Source organism: Vigna umbellata, chromosome 1, assembly GCF_029865625.1.
Source record: "Vigna umbellata cultivar VRB3 chromosome 1, Vumbellata_1.0, whole genome shotgun sequence".
Classification (NCBI taxonomy): domain Eukaryota; kingdom Viridiplantae; phylum Streptophyta; class Magnoliopsida; order Fabales; family Fabaceae; genus Vigna; species Vigna umbellata.
In genome coordinates this window covers 22,930,165-22,954,443 of record NC_142165.1, presented here as the reverse complement: position 1 = coordinate 22,954,443, position 24,279 = coordinate 22,930,165, and the positions used below count along the sequence as shown (strand labels likewise).

The window sequence follows — 24,279 nt, the reverse complement described above, 5'->3', positions numbered from 1 at the left end:
CTAAGACAATCAAGAAATAGTACACAAATTATTGGCTATTGTAAATCAAGGGGAGGAAGACCAACTATTTGTGGCCACTTGTTTGCGGCAAGTGCAACCAAATGGTATAAGAAACCGTGCATTTTTGTCTTGGTTTATGCATTTCACAAATGAAAAGAGCTACAAGATTGAAGATTTCAACACTAACCACTTGATGGATTGTGATGGTTCAATCCACTTCGTTTGTGTCCCTTGCAACCTAACAGTTATTGACATCTCATATAGCTATTTCATTATTTAACTGGACAAAAAGTTAAACCCAAAACAAATTCAATGTTTAAAAATAAAATCAATAAGAAAAACCATGTAAGTTCTACAGAATTATAAAGTATTTTAGAGGTACAAAAATCTCACTACATTAAGATCCATGCTGAGAATTAGGTGAGTGCAAGAGGCACCAGAAAAAAAGAGAGGCTGTACTGTACATTAAAAAGTTGAAGATCAAGATTGTATTTGATGATACTTTTATGTATTCGATTTCAAGGTTGTACATATATGGTTTGAAAGCATAACCATAACTTCTGGTTCCATCCATTTACATCTCTGAACTCGAAAATTAACATTGCTATGACCACCTACATCGTACAAGTGTCTAACAGAATTCATGATAGCATGTAGTAAGTAGTAACCAGTAAGTGTTGCCATCACTTTAGGTGTTCAAGACCAACGAGGAAAGAAAATTTAATGTCGACGATGATGTACCGTATGAGCGAATTATGTTACTTTGCCATTCATTTCAAGCTTCCGAATATGGTCCCTAGATCTTATGTCAGCCTGCACTTCAAACAGGGGTGTAAAGAACTGGATACTTCTGATTTCCAATAATTGGAATACAGCAAGAGATTTATTTGTTTTTTTATGAACAAAATGTTTCCAGAAGATGTATGATGGAAAGCATAACCAAGTAAATTATCCAAGCAAAGTGATTGGTAAATTAGTCTAGCTACAAGCATCTGCCACCATGAACTTTTTCAATAGTGTTAATAAATGACATACAGAAACATTTAATGCATTGCCAATCTGATAACTTGTAATAGGAGATTGAGTTCAACCAAGTGCAGGCGAACAAGAAGTGCAACTCAAAAAGAGCAAAAAAATTACTGTATCTTCGGGCTATAACTAATAAGCTGCAGATTTCAAGTAAATCCCAAACTACAAAGTGGACTATTACAATAAGCCAACGAGTCAGTATTAGCTTTATAGAAGTTAAAGGATTAAAAGAAAAAAAGGCAGAAATAATCCCTTTAAAGGTCTGGTTCGTGTATTCTTTCTTTAATTTCATTGTGACAAGAGATGTTGTATTATACGTCGATTTGAAATAAAGCAGGCATTAAATGCTTTCAAATGGAAGATAGTTTTACCTGTCTAATTGGCTCAGGCACACGAAACTTGCAGGTCTTTTGAACAATCATAATGGCAGTCTGAAGTGATATCATATGACCAATTGATATAAATATTGGCTTTATGGATCCCTGTGTAGATCTCATGGCCTGGACACAAGTGTAGCAAGAAAATAAAATGTTAGAGCTTGGCCAATCAATATCTCAATAAAAATGCTTCAAAACACAAAACTTTGTAAGTTATAAAACACAACTGGATTTAGCAGTTTTTGTATGTTATGCATGAAAACATTAAATAAATTGCTCTTCGTGAGTATGATAAAATCTGTTGTAGTGGCATATGATTGTGAGCACATCCTTATTATAAAAGATAAGGATGAGTAGAGTACCATTAATTCAAGTTCTTACCACTCCCCATATTCGCCCAGAAGAACCCACCAAATTAATAAATTCTTTCGAAGAGTTTTCTTCAGCACCAAGAAGTTTTCTCACTGTTGAATGAGTAAGACCATCCACATGATGCAACTGGAACATATACAGCTAAAGAATTAAGGATTCTATTCAGTATTTCTTGTTCTTAACTATAAAAAATAACTATAGAATCTCTGAAGAAATAGAGAAACATGTCAAAATCTCTTGAAAGGTAATCGGTACTAGGGCACATGAGATGAGAGATCAATAAGTGATGCTATCAATACTAACATTCTTTCCAATCCCAATTGTTGGTAGATTGGCCTCAACTCCAATATGACAGGCCAGCCCAAAACCTGCAAAAGTTAAAGGCTTAGAAAATTTCAATGTTAAACACAGGTAGCAAGCAAAAATTTACATGTTATGTTAAATAAATTATAACATATTCAGAATAACTTAAAATAACTTCAACTTTCTCAGAGATAGTTCCAATTGATAAAAAAATTACTAACATTGGAAGTCGAGTCATAAACGTCATTTGGATGGGATGGATACAAATTATAGCCAGAAATGGCTCATCAATGGGAGTAATTTTCTTGTCAGTGAAATCTGACGTTTAATGGCTTTTGCCACTTTTCATTATACCAAACATCATTTGCTATTGAATGTTACAAAGTGATCAAATTTTAAAACAAGAGCCAACCAATATATTAAGTTGGAAAATGACTGGTTCAATATTTCATTAGTTTAATAGACCAGTAAAATATAAGAAACAGTACCTCTGTAAATATCATATTCATAATAGCTAAGTAAATTCTTCTAAATCACATTTTCAAGAAAAGGAAAAATTATTCAATAAAAGATATTGTGCATGACTCTTATACGGGGGATGCACAATATTCTTTTGTAAAGCACTTGCCTCTGGGATGAAGTATTCCATTTCCATCAACCATTAACAGCTGTCAACAACCATCAAAACCCTATTCAGGTGATGAAACTTAGGTACAAAAAACATCATAGATTGCTATAATTACCAATCTGTTAAAATTCTGCATATCTGAGTTTTTAGTGCAGCTAATAAGATTGGCCCCAGCAATGTGAGTGCTGAGTAAAATAAAACGAGCAAGTTTAAAAGGTGACAAATTCATATGTACTTTTCTTAATGTAATGAACAACATTACCTGAGGGTAGAAAGGATTATCACTCCTTTTCATTTTCTCTAGAAGCTGTTGAAGAACTGGGGCCTATAATTATAGGAGCAATCAATATCATAGCGGAAACAAACATTTTAGAAACTACAACAAAGAAGCCCTTTCTCACGAGGTAGGGTGGACTACATAATGTTCTATTGTAAATCATGAACATAGTTAAATTACAAACATAAGTCACATACCTCCTTAAAAATAGTAAAACCAACATTTAAATAGGTTCTAATGCATTTATGAGGTTTGGACCAATAACCCTCTACAAACTAGTCAAACCCTCCATCACTAACCTGACCCCATTGGGTTCAATTCAATGTTATCTACAGATAGCATCATGATTCATCATAAAATAAAATCAAAATTAAATCTTTTTGTCATATTTCAAAATTATCAAATTGGAAGAAAAGAAAAAGAACCTCTCTAAATGCAAGGAAACCAGGCACATAAGGGACTTGGAGAGTGACAAAAGAGAAGTCCTGATAGAGAACTTGGAGAGTGTGGAAGTCCAACACCACGAGGGTGCCACATGCCTTTGATGGATCATCCTTTGAAAAGCTAATGTCAACCCCACCAACGCATCTCAATTCTTCTCCCTTCTTATAACCAGGTTCACCTTCGCTGGATAATTTCCATGAGAAACTGTCCTCTGTGATCAGCTTTTCCCTGAGAATGTCTTGTGTGCTGAAAAGCGTGATAGATGTTAAGGATTGAAAGAAAGGGAATAAAAAAATTAGAATTGTGGAATGTAGAATTGTAGAGACGTAACGTTATCCAAGTTTGGTGATCTCGCCAAGAGTCTCGCGATTGTGATGGTTCTTCAGGTGCTTCTTCCATTGAGCAACACAAAAACCAGAGCTGTCTGAACTCTTTCTCGTACGCTGTCCTACTCGCATGTTGAGCCGATACCTATAGGCCCAAAAGTGGCTCAAGGACTTTTAAGTCAAGGGTGTTGCTACCTCCACTACCACACCTTTCTTCCTCCACCTCCCTAATTTTTTTTAATTTCAATTATATCCTTAAATTAAAATTTTTTATTTTTATTATTTTAATTTATTCCAAACCTAGTTCTACTACTTTATTCCCTGCACCCAATCTTTCTATCTCTCAATTCCGTTTAACAATTTGTCTTCAATTTTACTTTACAACTCCATTTGTCTTCTCCGTTTCACTTCTCTTGATCCGTTTCTTTCTTCTTCATTTTCTTTACATTATTAAAATACATTAAAAATATATTAAAAAATAATAAATCAAAACATTTAAATTAAATTATTAAAATATTTTTAAAATAAAGAATAAACTAATAAAACAAATCCTAAAATTAAAAACGTAACTCGGAGTCCGTTTAAGGAAAGAACTGATGTCAACATCCGTTTATGGAAAGAACGGATGTTGACATCCGTTTTTTCCTTAAACGGATGTTGACATAAACGGATGTCAACATCCGTTGAAGGATTTTGACATCCGTAGGATGTCACCTCCGTTTAAAGGTTACGTTTTTTATTTTAGGGTTTTATTTGAAGGTTTATTCGAATACGCACCTTAAGAAGCAACACACACTGTACCACTCCACACACTGCACCACGAGAGCCACACTGCATCACGACAGGGAGACTGCTTGATAATTCTTTTCATCACCACCAACCTTTATAACTTGTAGTATCTCATCGCGACAAAAGAAAGAGATGAAGAAATATAATGTTAAAATAAAAGAAAAATAATCCTAAAAATAAAATTTTACTTTAAGGGTAAAATAGTAAAGGGGAGGTGGGGGGAGAAAGATGCGGTGGTGAAGGGAGCAACACCCTTAAGTCAAGTAGTTCATCTTTTTCTCTTCGACTTTTGTTTTCTGCCTACCATCATTACTAAAAGTACCCCCATACCATCACCACTACGTCGCACTACCAAACCACTGTTGCCGTAGTTGTAGAAGAAGAAGACAGAGAATGTGTTGTAGAAAAACGTTTATTCCGAAAAATTCTTTCTATAACACATTTAATTTGTTTCGAAAATTTCATTCTAGAGAATGCATTCTAGAAGATATTACATATGTTCTGAAAATTTTGTTCTATAAAACTTGTTTCGAGGTTCATTTCATACATTTTGGAAATCTTATTCCAGAAAATTTGCGAAACAAGAAATTCGGAAGTCAATTAAAAAATTAGAGGGTGCAGGAAGAAAATGTCTTTTCTTTTAGATAAATGTTTGTTTTCCTTAAAAGCTCACCAATGAATCTCCATTGAAAAAAGATACCATGATCTGTTGGGTCTATTGAAGAGGAGGTTCATCGGAGAGATATAATATCAATGAGATATGAGTTCAACCATGTAAAAGATTGACATCATTCTCTATCCAAAATCTTAAGGCAATGAGTTAGTGGGTCTTTTATACTTATATAGTACTCTATTTTCTCATTTCTATCCAATGTGGGACTTAGACTCACATTTGGATTCTCAATAATATCATCAATGTAGATTGTTAATGATGTAAATAAGACACCAAGAAATTTAATAAATAGTGTTCTTGTGTAGTTGAAGAGAGCAAGTGTGGAAGTTAGTTTCTCAAATAATTTCATACTTGGTTGCTTGAGTCAATATATCGATTTAAAATGGTTGTAGGTCTGATTCATATTAGAAATAATGATCCTTGTAGGAATTTAGATATAATTAACATCTTTCTTGAGTTCGTAGAAGACATTATCCATGTCAACTTAATGTAAATGTTAATTGGAGACAGGAATAAACATTTCGATGATAAACAAAACTCCTTCACCGTTATCTTTTCTTCAACTTTCAAATTTTTTATTGATTTCCACTTTGTCCTTCCTTATTATATATTAAATAAATGAATAAAATTGTCTTATTCTCCTTTTTTTTTATCGAAACTGAAATCATTTTCCTTCATCCTCCTTGAAATTCAAATTGTTCTTCCTTAATTGAAACTTTTGTTTTGTTTGACAATAAACATATACTACTTTAGCAAAGATATTGAGATGCTTATAATCAATTGGATTACTGCTTAGATGCAGTAATCAAGTTGTTTTGTTAGTTAGAGTTAGTTAGGGTTTTAATTTTTCCTATTTTCAAGAGAATCCTATATGTGTAAGGTTTCACTTTGTTCTTCAATGTAATAAAAACCATAATACACAATATACAATAGAAATAGAGAGATCCAAGATTTCTTACGTGATTACTACAACCATTTATTCCTTTTTTATCTTCTCCCTTTTGCAATAAAGAACTCTGTGAACCCTTCTCTTCTTTCGAAAGCCTCCTCCTTTTCTGAATACCTTTTCTAATATGGTATTAGAGCAGGTGTAATGCCTGTTTTGCTTCCATTCTTCACCTGCAAAGAATCCAAACAGCGGAGCCCTTTCTTTTTCCTCGCGAGTCATCCATGGCATTCCCAAAATCACCTAAAACTCAAACAAATCCAAAAACGATCGCACCGTGCCGGAAGACGCACACCGAGTTCGCTTCGACCAATCGAGAACCACAGCCAAGCAAAATCCCAAATCATGAGTGTTGCGATGAACCCTAAATCACCTAAGCCTCTCCATCGTCGCGCCTTCATCTTGCAAGCTCCCTTGCAGCGACGCCATCCTCCATCAACGCCACCTTCAAAGCACAAAATCCTTGCAAGCCGCGACATCCTCCCTCGCATCATCACCGTCATCCAGATGCGCCATCACCTGCAATAGACCTACAAATCCAAAAACACAACAGAAACTCCATTCTCCACCTGTAAGAGAGGACCCTTCCCTTCTCGCATTCTTGGCTCATGACAGCGTAAGATAGAAGAGCAAAATCGTGGTGCAGGTGCAGGGGCAAGTTTCCCCAATCTGGAAAACCCTAATTTGGGGTGGAAGGTGTAAGACCCTTGTAAACTCAAAATTTTACCAAGTTGTAAAAATTTCAAGTTGTAGTGTAAAATAGAATGCTGTCAAAATTTGACATAGTTTACTATTTTATGTATAACTTTTTATACAATTAATATTTTGGGTTGATTCTTTTTCCATTGGAAAGTAGACTCAAAGAGCTTCGATTCGAGTACTCATACGCCTAATTCCGACTTCGGGAAAGGGGTTCAACCGATCTGTCAAAGTTGTGACAGATGTGCTGTTTGAGTTTTTCTTTGCTGGAACAATCGATTAACAGCTGTAGTTAATCGATTGTTACAGAGAAAATTTCGTGTTTTTAACCTCTGGACTCGTGTTAATCGATTAGCACTTGAGTTAATCGATTAGCTACGTCAGTTATGGAAACATAACAGCCTGGAACACGTTTTTTTGAGCGTGCAAGGTTGGGGAATCTTCCCACAAACCATTCTTTCCGGATTTTGGGCTGGAAAATGGATTAGGATGGCCAGATGTTGGTCTTTTATTGCTAAATTACAATATCTTGGGTCCTAGCTTATCTTGGAGCCATTTCTTTAAATCCAAATCAGATTTGGAAATTTGGGGAGAGTGGAGAGCTTTTTGGTGTGAGGAGAACGAAACTCTAAGTGTGCAGAGGTGTTGGAGCTTGCTTGGTCTACCAAGGAAAGGAGGAGTTACTCTCTTGGAAGAAGAAGTTAAGATCTTCAAGAGGTAAGGGGAGCTAACTTTAATTTGGAAAAATGCACATGTATTGTTTGATGAAAGTCCTGCGAAATGTGATGAGTTTAATGGATTGAATGATGGGAGTTATGATGAGAATTTGTTCTAATGTGTTTGTATATATAGATATGAAGTTTTGGATGAATTGGTTCTTGAAATGGGATGAAGAACATGGTGGTTTTCCCTTAGTTTTTTTTTAAATCCGAAAATCATGCTTTTTGAACAAATGATTAGTTTGAATGGGATGGATGTGAATGTTTGTTATGAGATCTTGGATTAGAAATGTCCTATTCTTAGATGATGGTTGTTGGGTATGTTTTGATGGTAAAAAGATGAATCAAATGGGTTTTTGCTATAACTTTGATATATGAAATTTGTATGAATTAGATGAAATGGGTTAAGCATATGGAGATGATGTTAGATTGATCTTGATCTTTGGTTTTCTGTTTGAATCTATGGACTTGTTATTATCAATATGATAAGGTGAGATAATTAAATGATGGATTGAGAATTCTGAATATGAAAGAAGCTTGAAGGTAAAGTTGTAAAGGGAGTTAGATTTAATCTATGAATTCTGCATAAGTTGGATGATGAAATAATTGTGTAAGGTGATGAATATATGTGAATTGGATGATGGAAATTCGTTCTAGCATGTTGGTATATGCGTAAATGAAGTTTTGATGGATTTGGGTGTGAATTAGGGTGGTAAACAAGGAAGTTTTAACTCACTTTTCATGGAATACGAAAATTGTGTGTTTTGCTTAGTTAATGAATTTTTGGTTGGATGAATTGATGGAAGTATGAGATGATTATTGGAATTGTGTATGTTGGATCTGTGTTGACATGAAAATTCGGTGGTAGTGCTGTTAGAAAGGAAATCAAGTGTCTTTATGGTCAATTTGGGCTATTTTAGAGGAAGTGAGGTAAGAATTTTGAGTAAATGAGGGCTGCAGTGTTCCTGGACTGTTTGGGCAGTCTAGACAAGTCCATTGTGACTTGTTAGAAACATAAAAGTGGTCTAAAACATGCTCCAAGTAGTAGAATCAAATTTGGGTCCCTAAGTTGTTGAAGTTAGTGTTTTGGAGCTGAAAGTGAACTTTAATCACTTAAGAATGGTAGTAGAGATGCGTAGAATCATTTGGATAAGTTTAATTAAGTCTAAAACGAGAATTAAGAGTTTAAGAAGTTGAGAAAAGTGGTTAGAAATGGTCAAGGGAGGTTCTGCTACCATTCTGCAGAATTCTGCAGAATGCGAAAACTGACCGTTCGTCCTCGTCGGATTTGGACGATCGGTCATGCCATGTGCTGAGTGCATTCGGTCAAATGTTGGTTTGGTTAACGTTCGTTCTTCGTAGTAACGTTCGGTCATAATCGTGCCTTGGCTTAGGCATTTAGCGTTCGTCCTTGTCTGGAGAGCGTTCGGTTTTAGGGAATGATATTAATAGCGTTCGGTCATTGGTTTAAAATAACGATCGCTCAAGTTATGGTTTAGTAACGATCGCTCAGGTGTTGGTTAGTAGCTTTCGTTCATTCGTTGGTTAGTAGTGTTCGTTCATTCGCTGGTTAGTAGTGTTCGGTCAGTTGATGGTTAAGTGAGCGTTCGGTCTTCATAGCGTTTGATCGTTGAGCGCTCGTTCAAACAGTGTTGAATTCAATATGGTGTTCGGTTTTGAGCGTTCGGCAGAGTCTTTGATCTCACAGTGTTCGTCCATGAAGAGCTAGTATGCGTTCGTCCCAATAGTGCTCGACTAAGGGTGTCAACGCTCGTCCCAATAGTACTCGACTAAGAGTAACAGCGTTCGTCCAAACAGTGTCCGTCCAATGGTTTATGACGTTCGTCCAAATAATTAACACGCACCTGCACTTTGCAGAATTTGTTTTTGATAGTTTTGGGGGTTCCAGAGGTCCGTTTTGGACGTTCTCTAGGTCGTTTTGGGGGTTCTTGACCCTTCCGGAACTGTTGGTGATGGTTTCAAAGTTGTTTGAGTTACCTAAATATGAGTATTAAAAGGATATAAAGAAAATGTGTTATGTGTACACTGTTTTGAATTGTTTGATATATCTATTTGATATGGGAATATTGGGTGATCTGTTTGAGATTGTAAATTGATATGAGAGTGATGTTTGGATGGTTAAGTACTGTTGAAATCATAGTTGTATATGATTTAATTATGAGTTTCATGTTAAAAGAAGAACTTGAATTGTTTACAATTTGGTATTGTGATGCTTATGTGATGATGATATGATAGGTACGTTATGGTATGGTTGGATTGGTATTATGAGGATTATTGGAGATGTATATTTTTGGCTGGTTGGTGTCATTAAAATGAGTGGTGGATAGTAAGCGTTGTGCGTGTTGGCCCGGGGAATCTCTTTAGGTGAGTGATGGGGGGTATACTTGCACTTGTCCGGGGAAGCTCTTGTTCAGAGTGATGGAGGGTGACATTGTGTACTTGCCCGGGGAATCTCCCTATAGAGTGATGGGAAGCAGCACTACACATTGGGGTAATGTGTAACCGCCCGGGGAATCTCTTACATTTATGTAAGAGTGATGGGGGTGACGTGGGGTACTAGTCCGGTGAAGCTCATTACAAATTTGATTGGCGTTGTGCTTGCGGGCCCGGGGAATCTCTTTAGGTGAGTGATGGGGGGTATACTTGCACTTGTCCGGGGAAGCTCTTGTTCAGAGTGATGGAGGGTGACATTGTGTACTTGCCCGGGGAATCTCCCTATAGAGTGATGGGAAGCAGCACTACACATTAGGGTAATGTGTAACGGCCCGGGGAAGCTCTGAAAAGAGTGATGGGAGTGACGCTAGTACATATTGGTGTATGTATTTTGATTCGTCTGTAATATTGGTGGATGTAGTCTGATTTATTTTGTTATACATGTTGGTGTATGCATTCTAATTTGATATTTTGATACATATTGGGATATGCATATGGTTGAAGCATAATTCGTACTCGGGTATATAGTTCGATCTGATTAAGGTGTGGATGATAGCATGTTATTATGAGTATGTTATGATGTATAAGAATTGTATTTTGTTAGCTCACCCTTGCTTGTTTGTGCATGTGAATGCGATGATCGTATAATGTGTGATGTTATACGGGAGCAGATGTTATTGCAGATGTGATGGCTGATGTTTCTGAACATGCATAAAGGATGAAAGAGAGATGGGATATATGACTGGGAATGTATTTGTTTATATTCGATCCTGACTATTTAAACGTTTTATTTTCGGAATAATCGGTTTGTAATAAATATCGTACTATATTTTTCCGTTGAGGTTGAATATTAAAATTTGAATTTTTACTTATGTGTTTTATGGAAAAAAAAAAAAAAAAAATTAGTCGACGTAACACCAAATTTCGGGGTGTTACAGAAGGGGGTTGACACATGTCATATTCTTATTGGCCAGATAAAAAGAAAAGCAACATGGCAGAGAGTGAAGAGGGAAGCTGGCATAAGACGTGGCCTCGTCGTTTGCCACATCAAACAAAAGTGAACGTCGTTCAAGTTTAAGGACTAATAGTAATAGTTTCAAAACTATGAGGACTAAAAGCAATCAAAGTTTCGAGTAGGGACTAAACCTAAAATCGTGTGATACTTAAGAGACAAAAAACATATTTAACCCTTTAATGTATTATATATTCCTAACTTTTTCTTTAATCTGATATTTGTCCAAAGTCTGACTAAGGACTTAAACTGCATTCTAACATTTTCCTCTGAGATGTGCTAGATAAGAGACAACTCTACATTGATGACAATTGGGTGTGCTAATATTTGTAAGGGTATCTTTATAGTCTTTTCCTATTTCTAATAAAGATTTCATTCACAAATGTATTTTCTCTTATGAATGTGTTGATGTAAATCTATGAAACTATAAATTAGGTCTTCCAGGACACAAGGTTGTAGAACAAATATGTAAAAATTTTCTGTATGTACAAATGACTTCTGATATTGTTTGTGATAGATATCATTATGCTAAACATCATAAATTGCATTTTCCTAAAAGTACTTCTCTATTTACTGAATGCTTTGAAATTATCCACTGTGACATATGGGGTCCTATTTCCTTACTATAGTTGATGACTACAACAAACATACATGGGCTTTCTTAATGCACAATAAAAGTCAAACTAGATATTTACTACAAAATTTCATTGTAAAGATTAAAAACCATTTTAATAAGAAAATTAAGATTGTTAAATTTGACATAGACTTGAGTTTAACTATGTTATTCTGTATAATTCTCATGGCATCAATCATCAAAGAAGTTGTGTGGAAACTCCTCAACAATGTGTTGTGGAGCGCAAGCATCAACACATACTAAACATAACTTGTAGCCTTATTTTTCAATCTAATGTTCCTAATGCTTATTGGTCTTATGTTGCGACTCTTGCAATATATTTCATAAATAGGGTACCTTCCCCAGTTCTAAATGGAAAACCCCCATGATGTAATGTATGACGCTCCTACAACTTATCTCACTTTAAAAATATTTAGGCGTTTATGCTTTGCTTATACTCTTGAGAACAACATAAGTAAACTTGACTCTAGAGCTATGAAGAGAATCTTTCTCGATTATAAAGATGGTGTCTAGAGTTATATTATTCTTGACATCAATACTAGGGAACTCTTCATAAGTACAAATGTTATATTCTATGAAAATATTTTTTCCTATAAAGACCAGCAAAACAACAGAGAAACCAACAATATGAAGAAGATAAAATTGCCATTCTTAATGACTTTTTATGCAGCTACAACTCTATGGATATTAAGAAACCAGTTGAAAAGGACGACAATGACCAAGGACATACTGAGTTAGTTGATACCTTGTCTCGAGATATAGATGTACTTTGCTGGATATTACACACATATATGAAAATCCTAAAACCTTCACATTTGACAATGACTTCGTTTCTCTTAGTTTCTTTTGGAATAAGCTATTAAAAGAATATGACACATTTCATCCAATTAAAAATTAATACAATTATTATTAAAATTAATTTCCCAATTAAAAATTAATACAAAGATGCAACACCACAACACTACCCAATTAAAAATTAAATGACACACTCAGTGCATTAAAAACGCACCAATCTGTGCATGCACACACGCCAAGTGTCACGGGAGAGAATTCCAAGCAGGGTTTGGTGTGCAAGTGGCAGACTGTGAAACGCTCTCTTGTTTGATGTGGAATCCACTCAAACTTCTGAGTTTTGAGAAAACTCTTTCACTCACACTCACACTTCGTCTTCCTCAAGGATCACACCTTTCATCTTCTCCAAACTTTTCTCTACGAACCTTCATCTTCCTTCTGCCATTACTCACTTCCTTCAACTCCAATCCGTTTTCTGAAACCATAGGAACATTCACGGGCCAGCAAGCTCCATTTTGATCCGAACCTCTTTTGATTCTGTAACTGGTAAGCTCCAAACCACAATCTAATCTTAAAATTTCTAGGAACACTGTATCAGTTGCATGCAAGGATAAAAATCTGAGTTTCTGAGAACTCTCATCTTCCCTCTAAAATTACTCATTCATCATCTCCTCAAATTCTGTTTCAGATACTGTAAACACTGTCACTGCACCGTGAACATCAACTTGATTCGAACAGAATTGAGAACTGAACTGGTAAGTTCTCATTCTGCATAATTGTCCATTGAGTTCATGCTAATCAAAATTCTGGTTGCATGAATGAGTTATAGGTTTGATCTTTATGTTATTTTGGTATTTTAGATTTAGTGAAAGTCGTGGAGTGAATTCATTTGGGTAGAGAACTGTGAGTGATCAAGATAAACCTTAAACAATTGGAATTTCACTGCAGTAACAGGTAAGGGAAGTTTATATGTTTAATTTATACTGTTTGATTTATGATCTGAGATGCATATATGGAAAGCATGATGTTTGAGTATTTAGAAACGTTTACTGATATGGAATATGATTTCTGGTTTGTTTTGCATGTGTGAAAAATATGAAGTTGAGTTGTTAGAAATGATCACTGATATCTGATATGCATTCTGGTTTGGATGAATCTGTCATGAACTGATACGGCTTGTATGAATTATATTTGATGTTGAATTTGATTTAAATGCATGTTGAGTTGATTATGGATGAATGGAGAATGGCTATTGTGTGGTTGGAATGATTTTAAATGTTGAAATCTGCATGATGATGATGTTTGAAGGGAATTAAACCTGAAATGGAAGTATAAAGTTGGAAAATGGAAATCTGGAAAAAATTCTGCTAAGTGTGAAAAATCTAAATTTTCTGATCATTCTCTGTTGCTAAAAGGTCGTTCGTCACTGTACGGTCTTAGACCGTCCGGTTTTTGGTTAACATGACTTAGATTGGAATTCATTCATTTGGAATGAATTCTGCTCGAGAACGAGCGTCCCCCAATTGAGTGAATGAGCGTTCGTTATGCTCAGTATAGATCAATATTTAAAACTTTATAAATAAGTGACGTTCGGTCTTAAGTCGAGCGTTCGTCCTCAATGACGTTCGGCCTCATGTCGAGCGTTCGTCCTTATTGTTGTTCGACCTTATGTCGAACGTTAGTTCTAGAGAGCGTTCGTCCTTATACTGAACGTTCGTCCAAAGTTGGCGTTCGGTCCTATACCGAAACGCTCGTCCTATAAAGCGCTTGGGTTATAACCAGCGTTAGTGCTGATTCGTGCTTGGTCATTGACCTAGCGTTCGTCCACAGCAGGGTTCGGTTTCTAACTGAACGCTCGTCCTTATTATTGAGTTCTGAGCGAACGTAATTGATGTTCGTCCAAATTGAAATTCTGAACGTTCGTTCTTTGACTGGCAGTGCTGTTTTTCTGAAATTCAATTATATTGGTTGTTTATCTAAACATTTTCTTACTGGTTTTATCCTTTGGATTCTACCTGAACTCTGTACACTCAAAATCTTTCTAAGTATCATCCACCTCTTTAAAAGATCAGTATTTTCAAATTATTAAGTATTGAAACGTATTAAGTGAGTACACGGTTCGTTTCTTTTATTCAGAAACGCGTGGTCAAAAGTACTGTAATACTTTCGTTTTATTTGATCAAAGAATGAATGTTGTAAAATGTTAAGGGAATGAAACACAGAATGAGAAAGGGAATAAAGAGAACTGGTTATTATGAACGAATGATATATTTTGAAGAAATTATTGGAAGTGGATATTAAAGAGTGTTCCAAGGAGGAACGTCTCTGATGTGTTGAATGTGAAATATTGAATGGTAAAGTATGAACCTGGATAAGTTAGGACTCGCTGTCCGTCCTGATATTCCGTGATACTCATCTTCACGTAGAAGGGGGTAGTCATGCGTGGGAATGGCAGGAGGTTCTTCGTTCATCGCTTAGATATGGGCGAGGGACTAACCTCGAGTGGCAGCTGTTTAATGTTATCCAGTTACTACATCACTCGGGTGCAAGGACGCTTGTAACTACATGGTTCATACAGTCCGGACAGTCTGTCTTTTATATTTATTTTATGATTGCGAATTGATAATTTATGTGCTGCACGTTTGAATTGATATGTGAACGTATGTGTTAATTGTATAAATTAAATATTATAAGCTTACCCTTGCGTTTTCCATTGTGTTGTCTATTGTCCATGTACTTCCGTCTTGTCAAATGCAATGATCATCCGTTGTGGATGTGAGCAGATGGTGGTGCATCCCTTGAAACAATGCTGGAAGAAGAAAATTTGGAGGATGCCAACTTGGTAGAAGTGGAAGTTAAATCGGAGCAGTAGAGATTAGATCCATAGTAGCTGTTAGTTATTTTCTGTACTGTATTTTAACAGTTCTGTGTACAGTACTGCAGACGCGTTTTATCCAGAACTGTTTTATATTTTGATTAGTTTATGAACACTGTAAAGTGCTGTACTGTATTTTGGTATACTGTATATAATTATGCAGACATGTAAATCAGTACTGGTTTTAGTAAATTAGATGAATTCTGAACATTTTAAGTTGTACTGTAAATTGCTGTTTTATTTTGGAGCAGCTACTGTAAATATTAGCCAGTAGGTTTTTATTTCTGTTTTAATGCAAAGACTGTTTATGATTACTGGAAAGGATTAACATTTGGTTAAAAGTTCAAATTGAGATGATGTTTTCGTTATCCTACTTTTAGAGGAGGATAATATTCTTATTAATGTGTTTAGTGAAGGAGATAAAACTAATGATGATCTTTTTTTTAGTTTTTGTTTTAATTTGAATAATTTATATCAGATGAATTAAGTTTAATGAAGTAATGAGAAAGTGATGAATTTTGTAAACGTAAGTTTGATTAAGTATTAATTTTATTTTCATGGAAGTGTGTTTAGTGATATATAGTATAAAAAGTAAAATCTATAATGCGTGTTATGATCCCATGATTTATGAATATACAAACCCTTCATGATTTTAAGTATAATTTCAATTTTAATTACCAACCACCACTCTACAATTACTAAATTATTTACAACATTCAACTAATATTCAAGTACTTGATTACCTTCTTTATAAGTAACCACACCTCTCTCATGTACGTCTCCATCCAACTCTTCCAAAATCTTGAACTCCCCGATTAGTTTACAGATGCAGCTAATTCTAAGAACAACTACATATTATTTTATTATATTATTTATGTAATTTTAAATGCTTCTAAAATTAGAATTATGTTTTTATACTTTTATTCTAGTGTCAAAATTTTTTATTTGTATTTTTCCTCACAAAGTATTTCTCTTTGAATATTTTGTACCATTTGATTAGATTTATTCTTATATTCTAGTTAGGAAAATCTAAACTATATTTACATTTATATTTTTTTTCTAAAAACGTATTAATAACAATATCATCAAATATTCTATCCTCACAATGATACTTGGGGTCATCCTTAAGTATTCAAAAAGTTTGAATTTCACGTATATAATCAATAAAATATAAAAAAAAAGACAGTGATGAAAATTATTTAAATAATTAAAGAATATTTTTAAAATAAAAATATGTCTCATTAATAAATATCTTTCATTATTGTTAGTTAGGAGTAATTTTAGAAGAATATATAAGTTTAAGACAAGCTCATTAATAAATTCTTTAAGAAAGACTGTAGTAATTAATTTCTGTAATTAATTAAGAGTATGTGAGGAGAATTTAATGCTTTTCCTTTTAACAGAAACATTGAAACCAGCAGATGAGTAAAGAAGTCGAAAAAAATAGGTTTAATCCTTTACTACATCCCTATTTATGTATGAATTTCTCAATTGGGTCCTCGTTTTTTAAAGTGTATCAAAATGGTCCCTAATTTTGAAAATTGAGAGCAATTGAGTCCTTTCCGTTAAGTTGGCTGGACGGCGTTAAAAAAATTGATGAGTGGATGCTGAGATGACGAACGAGCGCTCGTCCACCAGCGAACGAACGCTCGTCCATCAGCGAACGAACGCTCGTCGACCACCGAACGAACGGTCGTCCAGTGTGGAACGAACGGTTGTCCAGCAGTAAGAGGTCGACGAGCGTTCGTTCTCTGGTGGACGAGCGTTCGTTCGCTGCTGGACGAACGTTCGTTCGCTGGTGGACGAGCGCTCGTTCGTCATCTCAACATCCACTCATCAATTTTTTTAACGCCGTCCAGCCAACTTAACGGAAAGGACTCAATTGCTCTCAATTTTCAAAATTAGGGACCATTTTGATACACTTTAAAAAACGAGGACCCAATTGAGAAATTCATACATAAATAGGGATGTAGTAAAGGATTAAACCAAAAAAATAATGAAATTTGAAAAGTACTAAAGTAAGTGTTGAGAAACTTTTGTTGACTAATTGACGAACACGAAAGTAAAAAGAAAAAGAGAGATAAAACAAACCAAAGTGAGTCTCTGAAGTCTCAAAACACAAGCCACTCATTTAACAACACGTGCACAACTCACCCCCAAAAGCCAACATCAAAAACATAACTACATTGAACAAATCGTGGTCGGTTAACCGCAATGCTATGCCCTACCACGCAATAAAGATAAAACAAAGGTTATTCTTTCTTTCAACAAATTTATTCTTTATTTTTTTTAAATTACTTATTTCACTTTATATATTTGTTTTTACCGAATTTGGCCGAAGTATTATAAAATAAAATATGAGACTTTCAATAGTTAAATGGTTGTTTTTGAACAAAAGAATTTCCAGTTCTCAAGGGAAACAAATGAAAAATCTATTTATAGAAGATTATTTAATGTTAAAATCAGTAAAGATATTGTATAATAATATATGAATAATGAGAAGATTTTATATCATATCAATTTGGATATGAATAATATTTTTACAAATATCACTAACTGAGAATATTTTAGAGATTTCTTGCAAAATTAGAATATTTTAAACCTAATATCCAAAAATTTTATATTAATCAGGTGCATTTATTTGTTTTAAATTCGTAGACAAAGGAAATAAAAAAGGAAAAAAAATTCAAAATATATGAGACCATCCAGTATTATTTTTCATTTATAACTATTTTTCATTGTTAAATGTAATAACTAAATGAGTAATTTTTTTTTACTTGGAAAAAAACAAAATACTTTCATTGTAGAAGAATCTTGATGTGTGAGTCGTTGATGTTGGTGATCTATTTTGGAACATACACGTGGATGGTCTATGTTCCTTGTATGTGTGAGTACAAAATCATAAAAAGCTGGGTCACAGAAAACGACAACATAGACAGAACACCTTAAAGACACGAAAACAAAAGTTGAACCCTTGGTTATTCCTTGGTAAAGCAGTTAACTATGGTTAGGTAGTTTTGTTCCTTCAACCACTGGTTTCGTGTATAACTAAACATCTCAACCATATTAATAACTGTTATGATTGTAGTAATAATGAAGTAAATTTGTTTATAAATTTCAACTCTTTCTTAATCCTTTTCTGGAGGTGTAATAAAGTCATTGTTCATAGTTATATGTTTTTTTCTTTTCCAAAGTGTTAGATTATTTTTTAGTAAATACTCTCTTTTGTTCATTATATTTTATTATTTATTTACATACTTATTTTCTATCTAATTATTAATTACATATACGTCCCTCTTTTATTATAACAAATGAAAATTTCATAACTATATTTTTAAATGTAAATTATTATAAACCTTGACATATCACTAAAAAAAGAAACATTTATGAATTAAATATCCAATTTAAACAAGAAATATTCATCTTCAAAACTAGAGGTATTTTAACATTTTTATTTATTGCCTTTATATATATATATATATATATATATATATATATATCATAATTTTCTCATAATTAATTGTTTTTTTTTCCAACTATATAATTTTTAATCACTTATGTATTTTAAGATACCTTTTTTTGGTTTTAACTATAAATCAAATTTCAATAATTTTAAAAATTAATAATACTTGAAAATAATATTATATAACAGTTAAATTTATTCATTTAAAATAAAAATAATTAACACATTTAAAAATTAGTTTTATATACTATATATATTTATAGAATTATGTATTTTGCCAGAATATTCTTTAATATATATATTTACTTATTTTATATTATTATTACATTCAACCGATTTTCAAGTAAAGCGTTTCAATAGAAAAGGAGATGTTTTTACTACTATTCATTTTTAAAATAATATATAGTCGAAATAGTTAAAAGATAAATTTATTTTACTAAATAAGTTATATTATATAGTAGTAGTAGTATTTTGTCAATCAATTGCTAATGGCAATTTATTAATTATTCAATCAATTAATTAAGTGGAACTTCCAATGTAAGTTACAGAAAATGGATTGGCATCTAAAAATGGGATAGGAAAGTAGTATTAAACTTGGTGCCCAATTAAGAACATAGAGTAGTACTTTTTGCTTTTTTTTGTATCTTAAATGTAAGAAGGGTGTGCTTTTGGGGTTACGTGGCACCAAAATGGTTAAACATTTGTCACAATCGAAGTGAAAGTAGCAATTTTGTGTGTGACACGGCACACAAAGTAACGCGCAAAGAGAGAGAAAGAGTGTGTGATATTACAGATATACACAGTACTGTCTTCTGCACTGCACAAGTTTCACACACATTTTTTCATTTTATTACTGCATTTGAACTTCTTCTCTCTGCACCATTATCTCCCTGAAGGTTCTAGACCATAAGAGAGAAAACTAAGGTGCCTTTCTTCTTCCATTGCTCATTTCTTCCTTCTCTTTACTATTTTTAATGTTTTAATTTTCTGGGTTCTTCATCAGTTGATCCCCCTTCTTATTGTTGTTCTTGGTTGCACTGGTTTGTTTGTTTTGCTTGAGGTTTAATGTTTGTCGTACCATGTGGGGTTCTTCTGTGTTTAATGTTTTAATGGTTTTTACTTTTTTTTTTCTATCACTCTCTTTCTGAGATGAATGCCAATAAGAAGGGTTTGGAGTCTCCCTAAAAAGTTTCCTTCTTTTGTATTTTCACCTTTTGCATTTGGGACTGAAGCATTGAAGTGAATGTTATTTTTATTTTCTGTGATTGCTAAACTTTGCCTTTGGGTTTCATCTATCAGACATGCAATCAAATTATAAATGTTTTCTAGTATGAAAATGGGTGTTAGGTTATATAGGTTAAAATCAAACTATCTCTGATTGTTGTGTGTTGATTTTTTTTTTCCAATCTGTGTTCTGCTATTTATGTGAACAAATCTGTATTGTTTTCAGTTGGTGTTTTGAGATAATGCTGAGGAAGAGAAACGGGTCAATCCTGAAAGATCAACACAAAGCTGGCAAGATGGTAATTTCTGAAGCCAATTTTGAATCATATTCTCAGTCTCATGCTTTGGGGAGCAATGTCAAAAGCAACTCAATTTTCAATGCCCCTCTTCTGTTTGTGGGAATGGGTCCTAAAGGCTTGTTGGATTCTGATTCAGTTAAGAGCCCCACTTCCCCACTAGATGTTTCATTCTTTTCAAATTTAAGTAATCCCTTCAGAACCCTAAGTTCATTGTCCAATGAGGGACAACAAAGGAGCTGGGACTGTGCCAAAGTAGGTCTAAGTATTATAGATTCTTTGGAAGAATGTTCCAAGTTTTCTAGAAAAATTCTCCAAGCATCGGAGAGCAAGAAGACTGGTTTGAGTCCCCAAATGTTTACTAAAGCCCCAAATTGTAAACCCTATATGGATATGGATTATGCTCAGGCATCTAAGTCTTTACCCAAAGATTTTTGCAAGATCCATTGTACTCAAAATGGTTATATTTTCCCAAAGGGTGAGTCCACTATTCTTTTTGAGATTGGAGAGACCCCACCACAACATGAGTCCTTTGAGAACACTGTGTCTGTTTCATTGGACTCTTGCAGTCCTATTAGGAATCTGTCTGGTTTAACTGGTCCCAACTTTGATTCTGACCCTGAGAATCTTGCTTTGAAACACAAGTGCTCTCCTCCTCATTTTATTGGAGGAAGCCATGATAACACACAAGTTTTGCTACCGGCTGACTTAAATTCAAACCCTGTGGCTGCAGTATCTTCTAAGGAATTTTTTAAGTCTCTATCGGCCAGTGAGATTGAACTCTCTGAGGATTACACCTGTGTCATATCTCATGGTCCTAATCCTAAAACAACACATATTTTCTGCGACTGCATTTTGGAAACTCATGCAACTGATGTTGGAAAACATAACAAGAATGGAGAGGATGGAAAGGGATCATCTCTTTTCAGTGTTAACAGCATGCATATTCCAAACTATTTTCCATCTGAAGACTTCTTAAGTTTCTGTCACCATTGTAACAAGAAGTTGGAAGAGGGAAAAGACATTTACATCTATAGGTAGATTAACACTATTGCAACTCTTGTGTTTTGAATTGAAGTTCTTCTGATGGACAGAATGACTTTAATATTGACTTCCTTTGATATCGTGCAGAGGTGAAAAAGCATTTTGCAGTTTGAGCTGCCGGGAAGTAGAGATCATGCTTGATGAGGAGCTAGAAAAATCTGATTCATCACCTGAAAATTCTCCAGAAGTGAGAATTTGAGGGTGAACTTTTTTGAAACAAAGATCCCAACAGCTACATAGAGGCTTTCCCATGAGTCCAATGCACTCAATCATCTGTTCTAAAAGAGCTGTTTCTGTTTGCATCAATTGCCAGCCATGGATGATTGTTTTGTACATCATTGTGATTGCTATTAGTTTTTCAGCTTGATGGTCTTGGTGGATCAAGCCTCTCCACAACTACTAGATTTGGTTTTCATTTATAACTACATAGATATATGGTATGACATTATATGATAGTTTTCTAGCATAATTTTCCATACAAAAAAAAAAAATCAAGGAAATAAGCCCATTTTTCTTGGCTTAATCCTTGTTGAAGTTGTTGAGATATATGTATTATGTAAAAGATCAGTGTATGACAGTCCAAATAAGTTTTTGAACTTGAAGACTACAACTATTGTAGCTCATATGAAACTACTTTCTTTGTTTTGGGTTGATAATCATAAAATTATTGATTTGGTCTTTTATGCTGTCTTTACTGATTCTGACAGAAGCAACATCTTTAATGTACCAGTCTTGACCATGATTTCATTTAAATGAGTTGTAACTTCTAAGCATGGGATCCTCTAGTCAAGAATACTGTTTCTTGTCCTGGGATTTTGAATATTTTATACTTGATATTGTTCTACTGAGTCTAGTTAAGACTTTATTATTCATATTTTTGTATTGTTTCTCAAATTATTTTATGTTGGGATATTGATAAATAAATGTCAGTTGCAATATTTGATTATGGACTTTTGTTTATCCTTTGATTTTGTAAGTTTAGAATACAAATTCAGTTAAATGGTGACAAATTAACATTTGAATTTATTTCTTGTCCGCAAAGTAATATTGTATCTCTGTCTACTAATTTTTTTACACAGATAGGAATATAGAAACTAAACCAGTTTTTCCCATTACTAAACTAAATATCAGTAATTTTAAATTTAGAAGACTGAAATAAATATAATTTAAATTTAAAAAACTGAAAATATATGTAAAATAATATATTTGGGTGTGAACATATTATTTTGATGTAGCACCATTTTCCTTGAACATTAAGTACTATACTGTAGTGGTACCTTAGATGCAACTGTATTCTGAAAGGACCTAAACATCACTGTTCTGAGGTCCAATGCATTCTCAACATTTCTATTATATTTTATCCATCAGTAAAATATTTGTTCTTTTTAATGTTTCTCTCATTTTTGGAAAAGTTATTAATATATTTTTAAATTATAATTCAGTGTTGGAAAAATACGTACTAATTATACAATTTTTTTTAATAAAGCCAGCTTTATTGTCATAATAGAGGGTTATAGTTTTCTTTTGGAACAAAATTAGTCTCATCATTTAGATGAATAAAACATGAAAAATAAGGATAATCAACTAATTTCTTTCAGCTTATTGAATCTAAAAGGGAAATTTATTTAAAATATGGAATGAAATCTAAAAGGCATAAATTGTATATAGTATAATATGAAGTACGAATAACGTGAACAAACGAACAAAAAATATAGAAAGTAAGATTAAAAATAAAAGAAAACCCATTTTCTTCATTAATTGAATAAAACCATTTTCTTCAATTAATAAACGCCTAGGCCATTTATTGTTAGGGATATACAACTTTTGTTAGTTTTAATTGCTCTTCTTTTCGGCGCGGTGTTTTTCAATTTTTTTTAATTATAGAATATTTAATTATTATATATGCTTCAAAAGAATATGTAGAAAATGTCAGGGCAATTTTTCTACGTCAAAAAAGAGATTCTAATATGTTTTATTTATTTGAAAATAAAAAATTCCCATGCTTTAATAATAACGATTGAAATTAAAAACTAATTTTAATAATTGTTAACAAATATTATAACATTTATATTTATCTCCCGTTTATAATTAAACTTTTACAATTAAATCATATAACTTTTTCCTAAACATTTTCTTAAATAAACTAATTTCTAAATGAATAATTCTTTTTGCGAAAAAAAAGTGTGATTTATCGAGGTGGAAAGAATAATATTCTTAAGAAGTCGAGTTTATACACGTCAAGTTATTGATAAATATCGAAGGAAATCCATATTTAAAAGGTTTTTTCTAACTTTCAAAATAGGTAAGAGTTGAGAAGAATTATAGTATGTGTGAATATAAAGACGAATAAAAGAGTTGGGAGAGCATTCCCTCTAGAATCTATCTCCTTTTATAAGCTTCGAAATCCTTCAATAAAAATTGAAAGGTTTAATGTCTCGGTAGGTCCCTATTTTCGGCGTGAATCTCAAATAGGTCCCTTTTCTTTTCGGCGTCTCAATTGGGTCCCCATTTTTGTAAAATTGTAACAATTAGGGGTCTGCCGTCAAATTGGACAAACGGCCGTTTAATTGTTTCTTACGTGTCAGATGGAAATCATGCCACGTGTCATTACTGAAAACACTGTTCATGCCACGTAAGAAACAATTAAACGGAGACATTATAATATCTGTAAACAATGCCACGTAAGAGATTTGTTTACTCAAGATTTTGTCTGTTCAACAAAATTATAGGGACCTACCGAGACATTAAACCAAATTGAAAAGATAATTAAGATAAATGTAAGATAAGATTTATAGTTGATTACTTGCATTTTAATAAATAAGATATTATCACTTATAACTCACATCTCTTATCAAGACAAAATCTTGAGTAAACAAATCTCACCCCAAATTAAGTGTAATTTT

At 33.5% G+C, this 24,279-nt stretch overlaps 2 protein-coding genes and 1 long non-coding RNA gene across 5 annotated transcripts; 2 read left to right on the top strand and 1 right to left on the bottom strand.

Moving 5' to 3' along the window:
- Positions 1 to 434: 434 nt before the first annotated feature.
- On the bottom strand, positions 435 to 3,918 carry LOC124831350 (endonuclease V family protein). Of its 2 annotated transcripts, none has more exons than XM_088100830.1 (8): positions 3,762 to 3,918; positions 3,412 to 3,676; positions 2,972 to 3,034; positions 2,710 to 2,749; positions 2,082 to 2,146; positions 1,788 to 1,919; positions 1,401 to 1,529; positions 435 to 813 (listed from the first exon to the last, which is right to left on the bottom strand). In XM_088100830.1, exons 1-8 carry the CDS (start codon positions 3,827 to 3,829, stop codon positions 754 to 756), a joined length of 822 nt encoding a protein of 273 aa, XP_087956956.1. In that variant the 5' UTR covers positions 3,830 to 3,918; the 3' UTR covers positions 435 to 753. The 2 variants fall into 2 exon arrangements, with proteins under 2 accessions (XP_087956956.1, XP_047161272.1); XM_047305316.2 differs by having other exon boundaries at positions 1,788 to 1,904.
- An 8,831-nt stretch (positions 3,919 to 12,749) lies between these two features.
- On the top strand, positions 12,750 to 15,559 carry LOC148204947 (uncharacterized). Of its 2 annotated transcripts, XR_015784971.1 has the most exons (3): positions 12,750 to 13,020; positions 13,163 to 13,428; positions 15,258 to 15,559. It is a non-coding gene; the product is annotated as an uncharacterized LOC148204947 (long non-coding RNA). The 2 variants fall into 2 exon arrangements; XR_015784970.1 differs by having other exon boundaries at positions 12,750 to 13,428.
- Positions 15,560 to 19,583: 4,024 nt separating this feature from the next.
- On the top strand, positions 19,584 to 22,057 carry LOC124831358 (FCS-Like Zinc finger 10-like). The gene is made up of 3 exons (XM_088100819.1): positions 19,584 to 19,736; positions 20,263 to 21,369; positions 21,464 to 22,057. The coding sequence occupies exons 2-3, from the start codon at positions 20,279 to 20,281 to the stop codon at positions 21,573 to 21,575; spliced, it is 1,203 nt and encodes a 400-aa protein (XP_087956945.1). The 5' UTR covers positions 19,584 to 19,736; positions 20,263 to 20,278; the 3' UTR covers positions 21,576 to 22,057.
- The last annotated feature ends 2,222 nt before the right edge of the window (positions 22,058 to 24,279 follow it).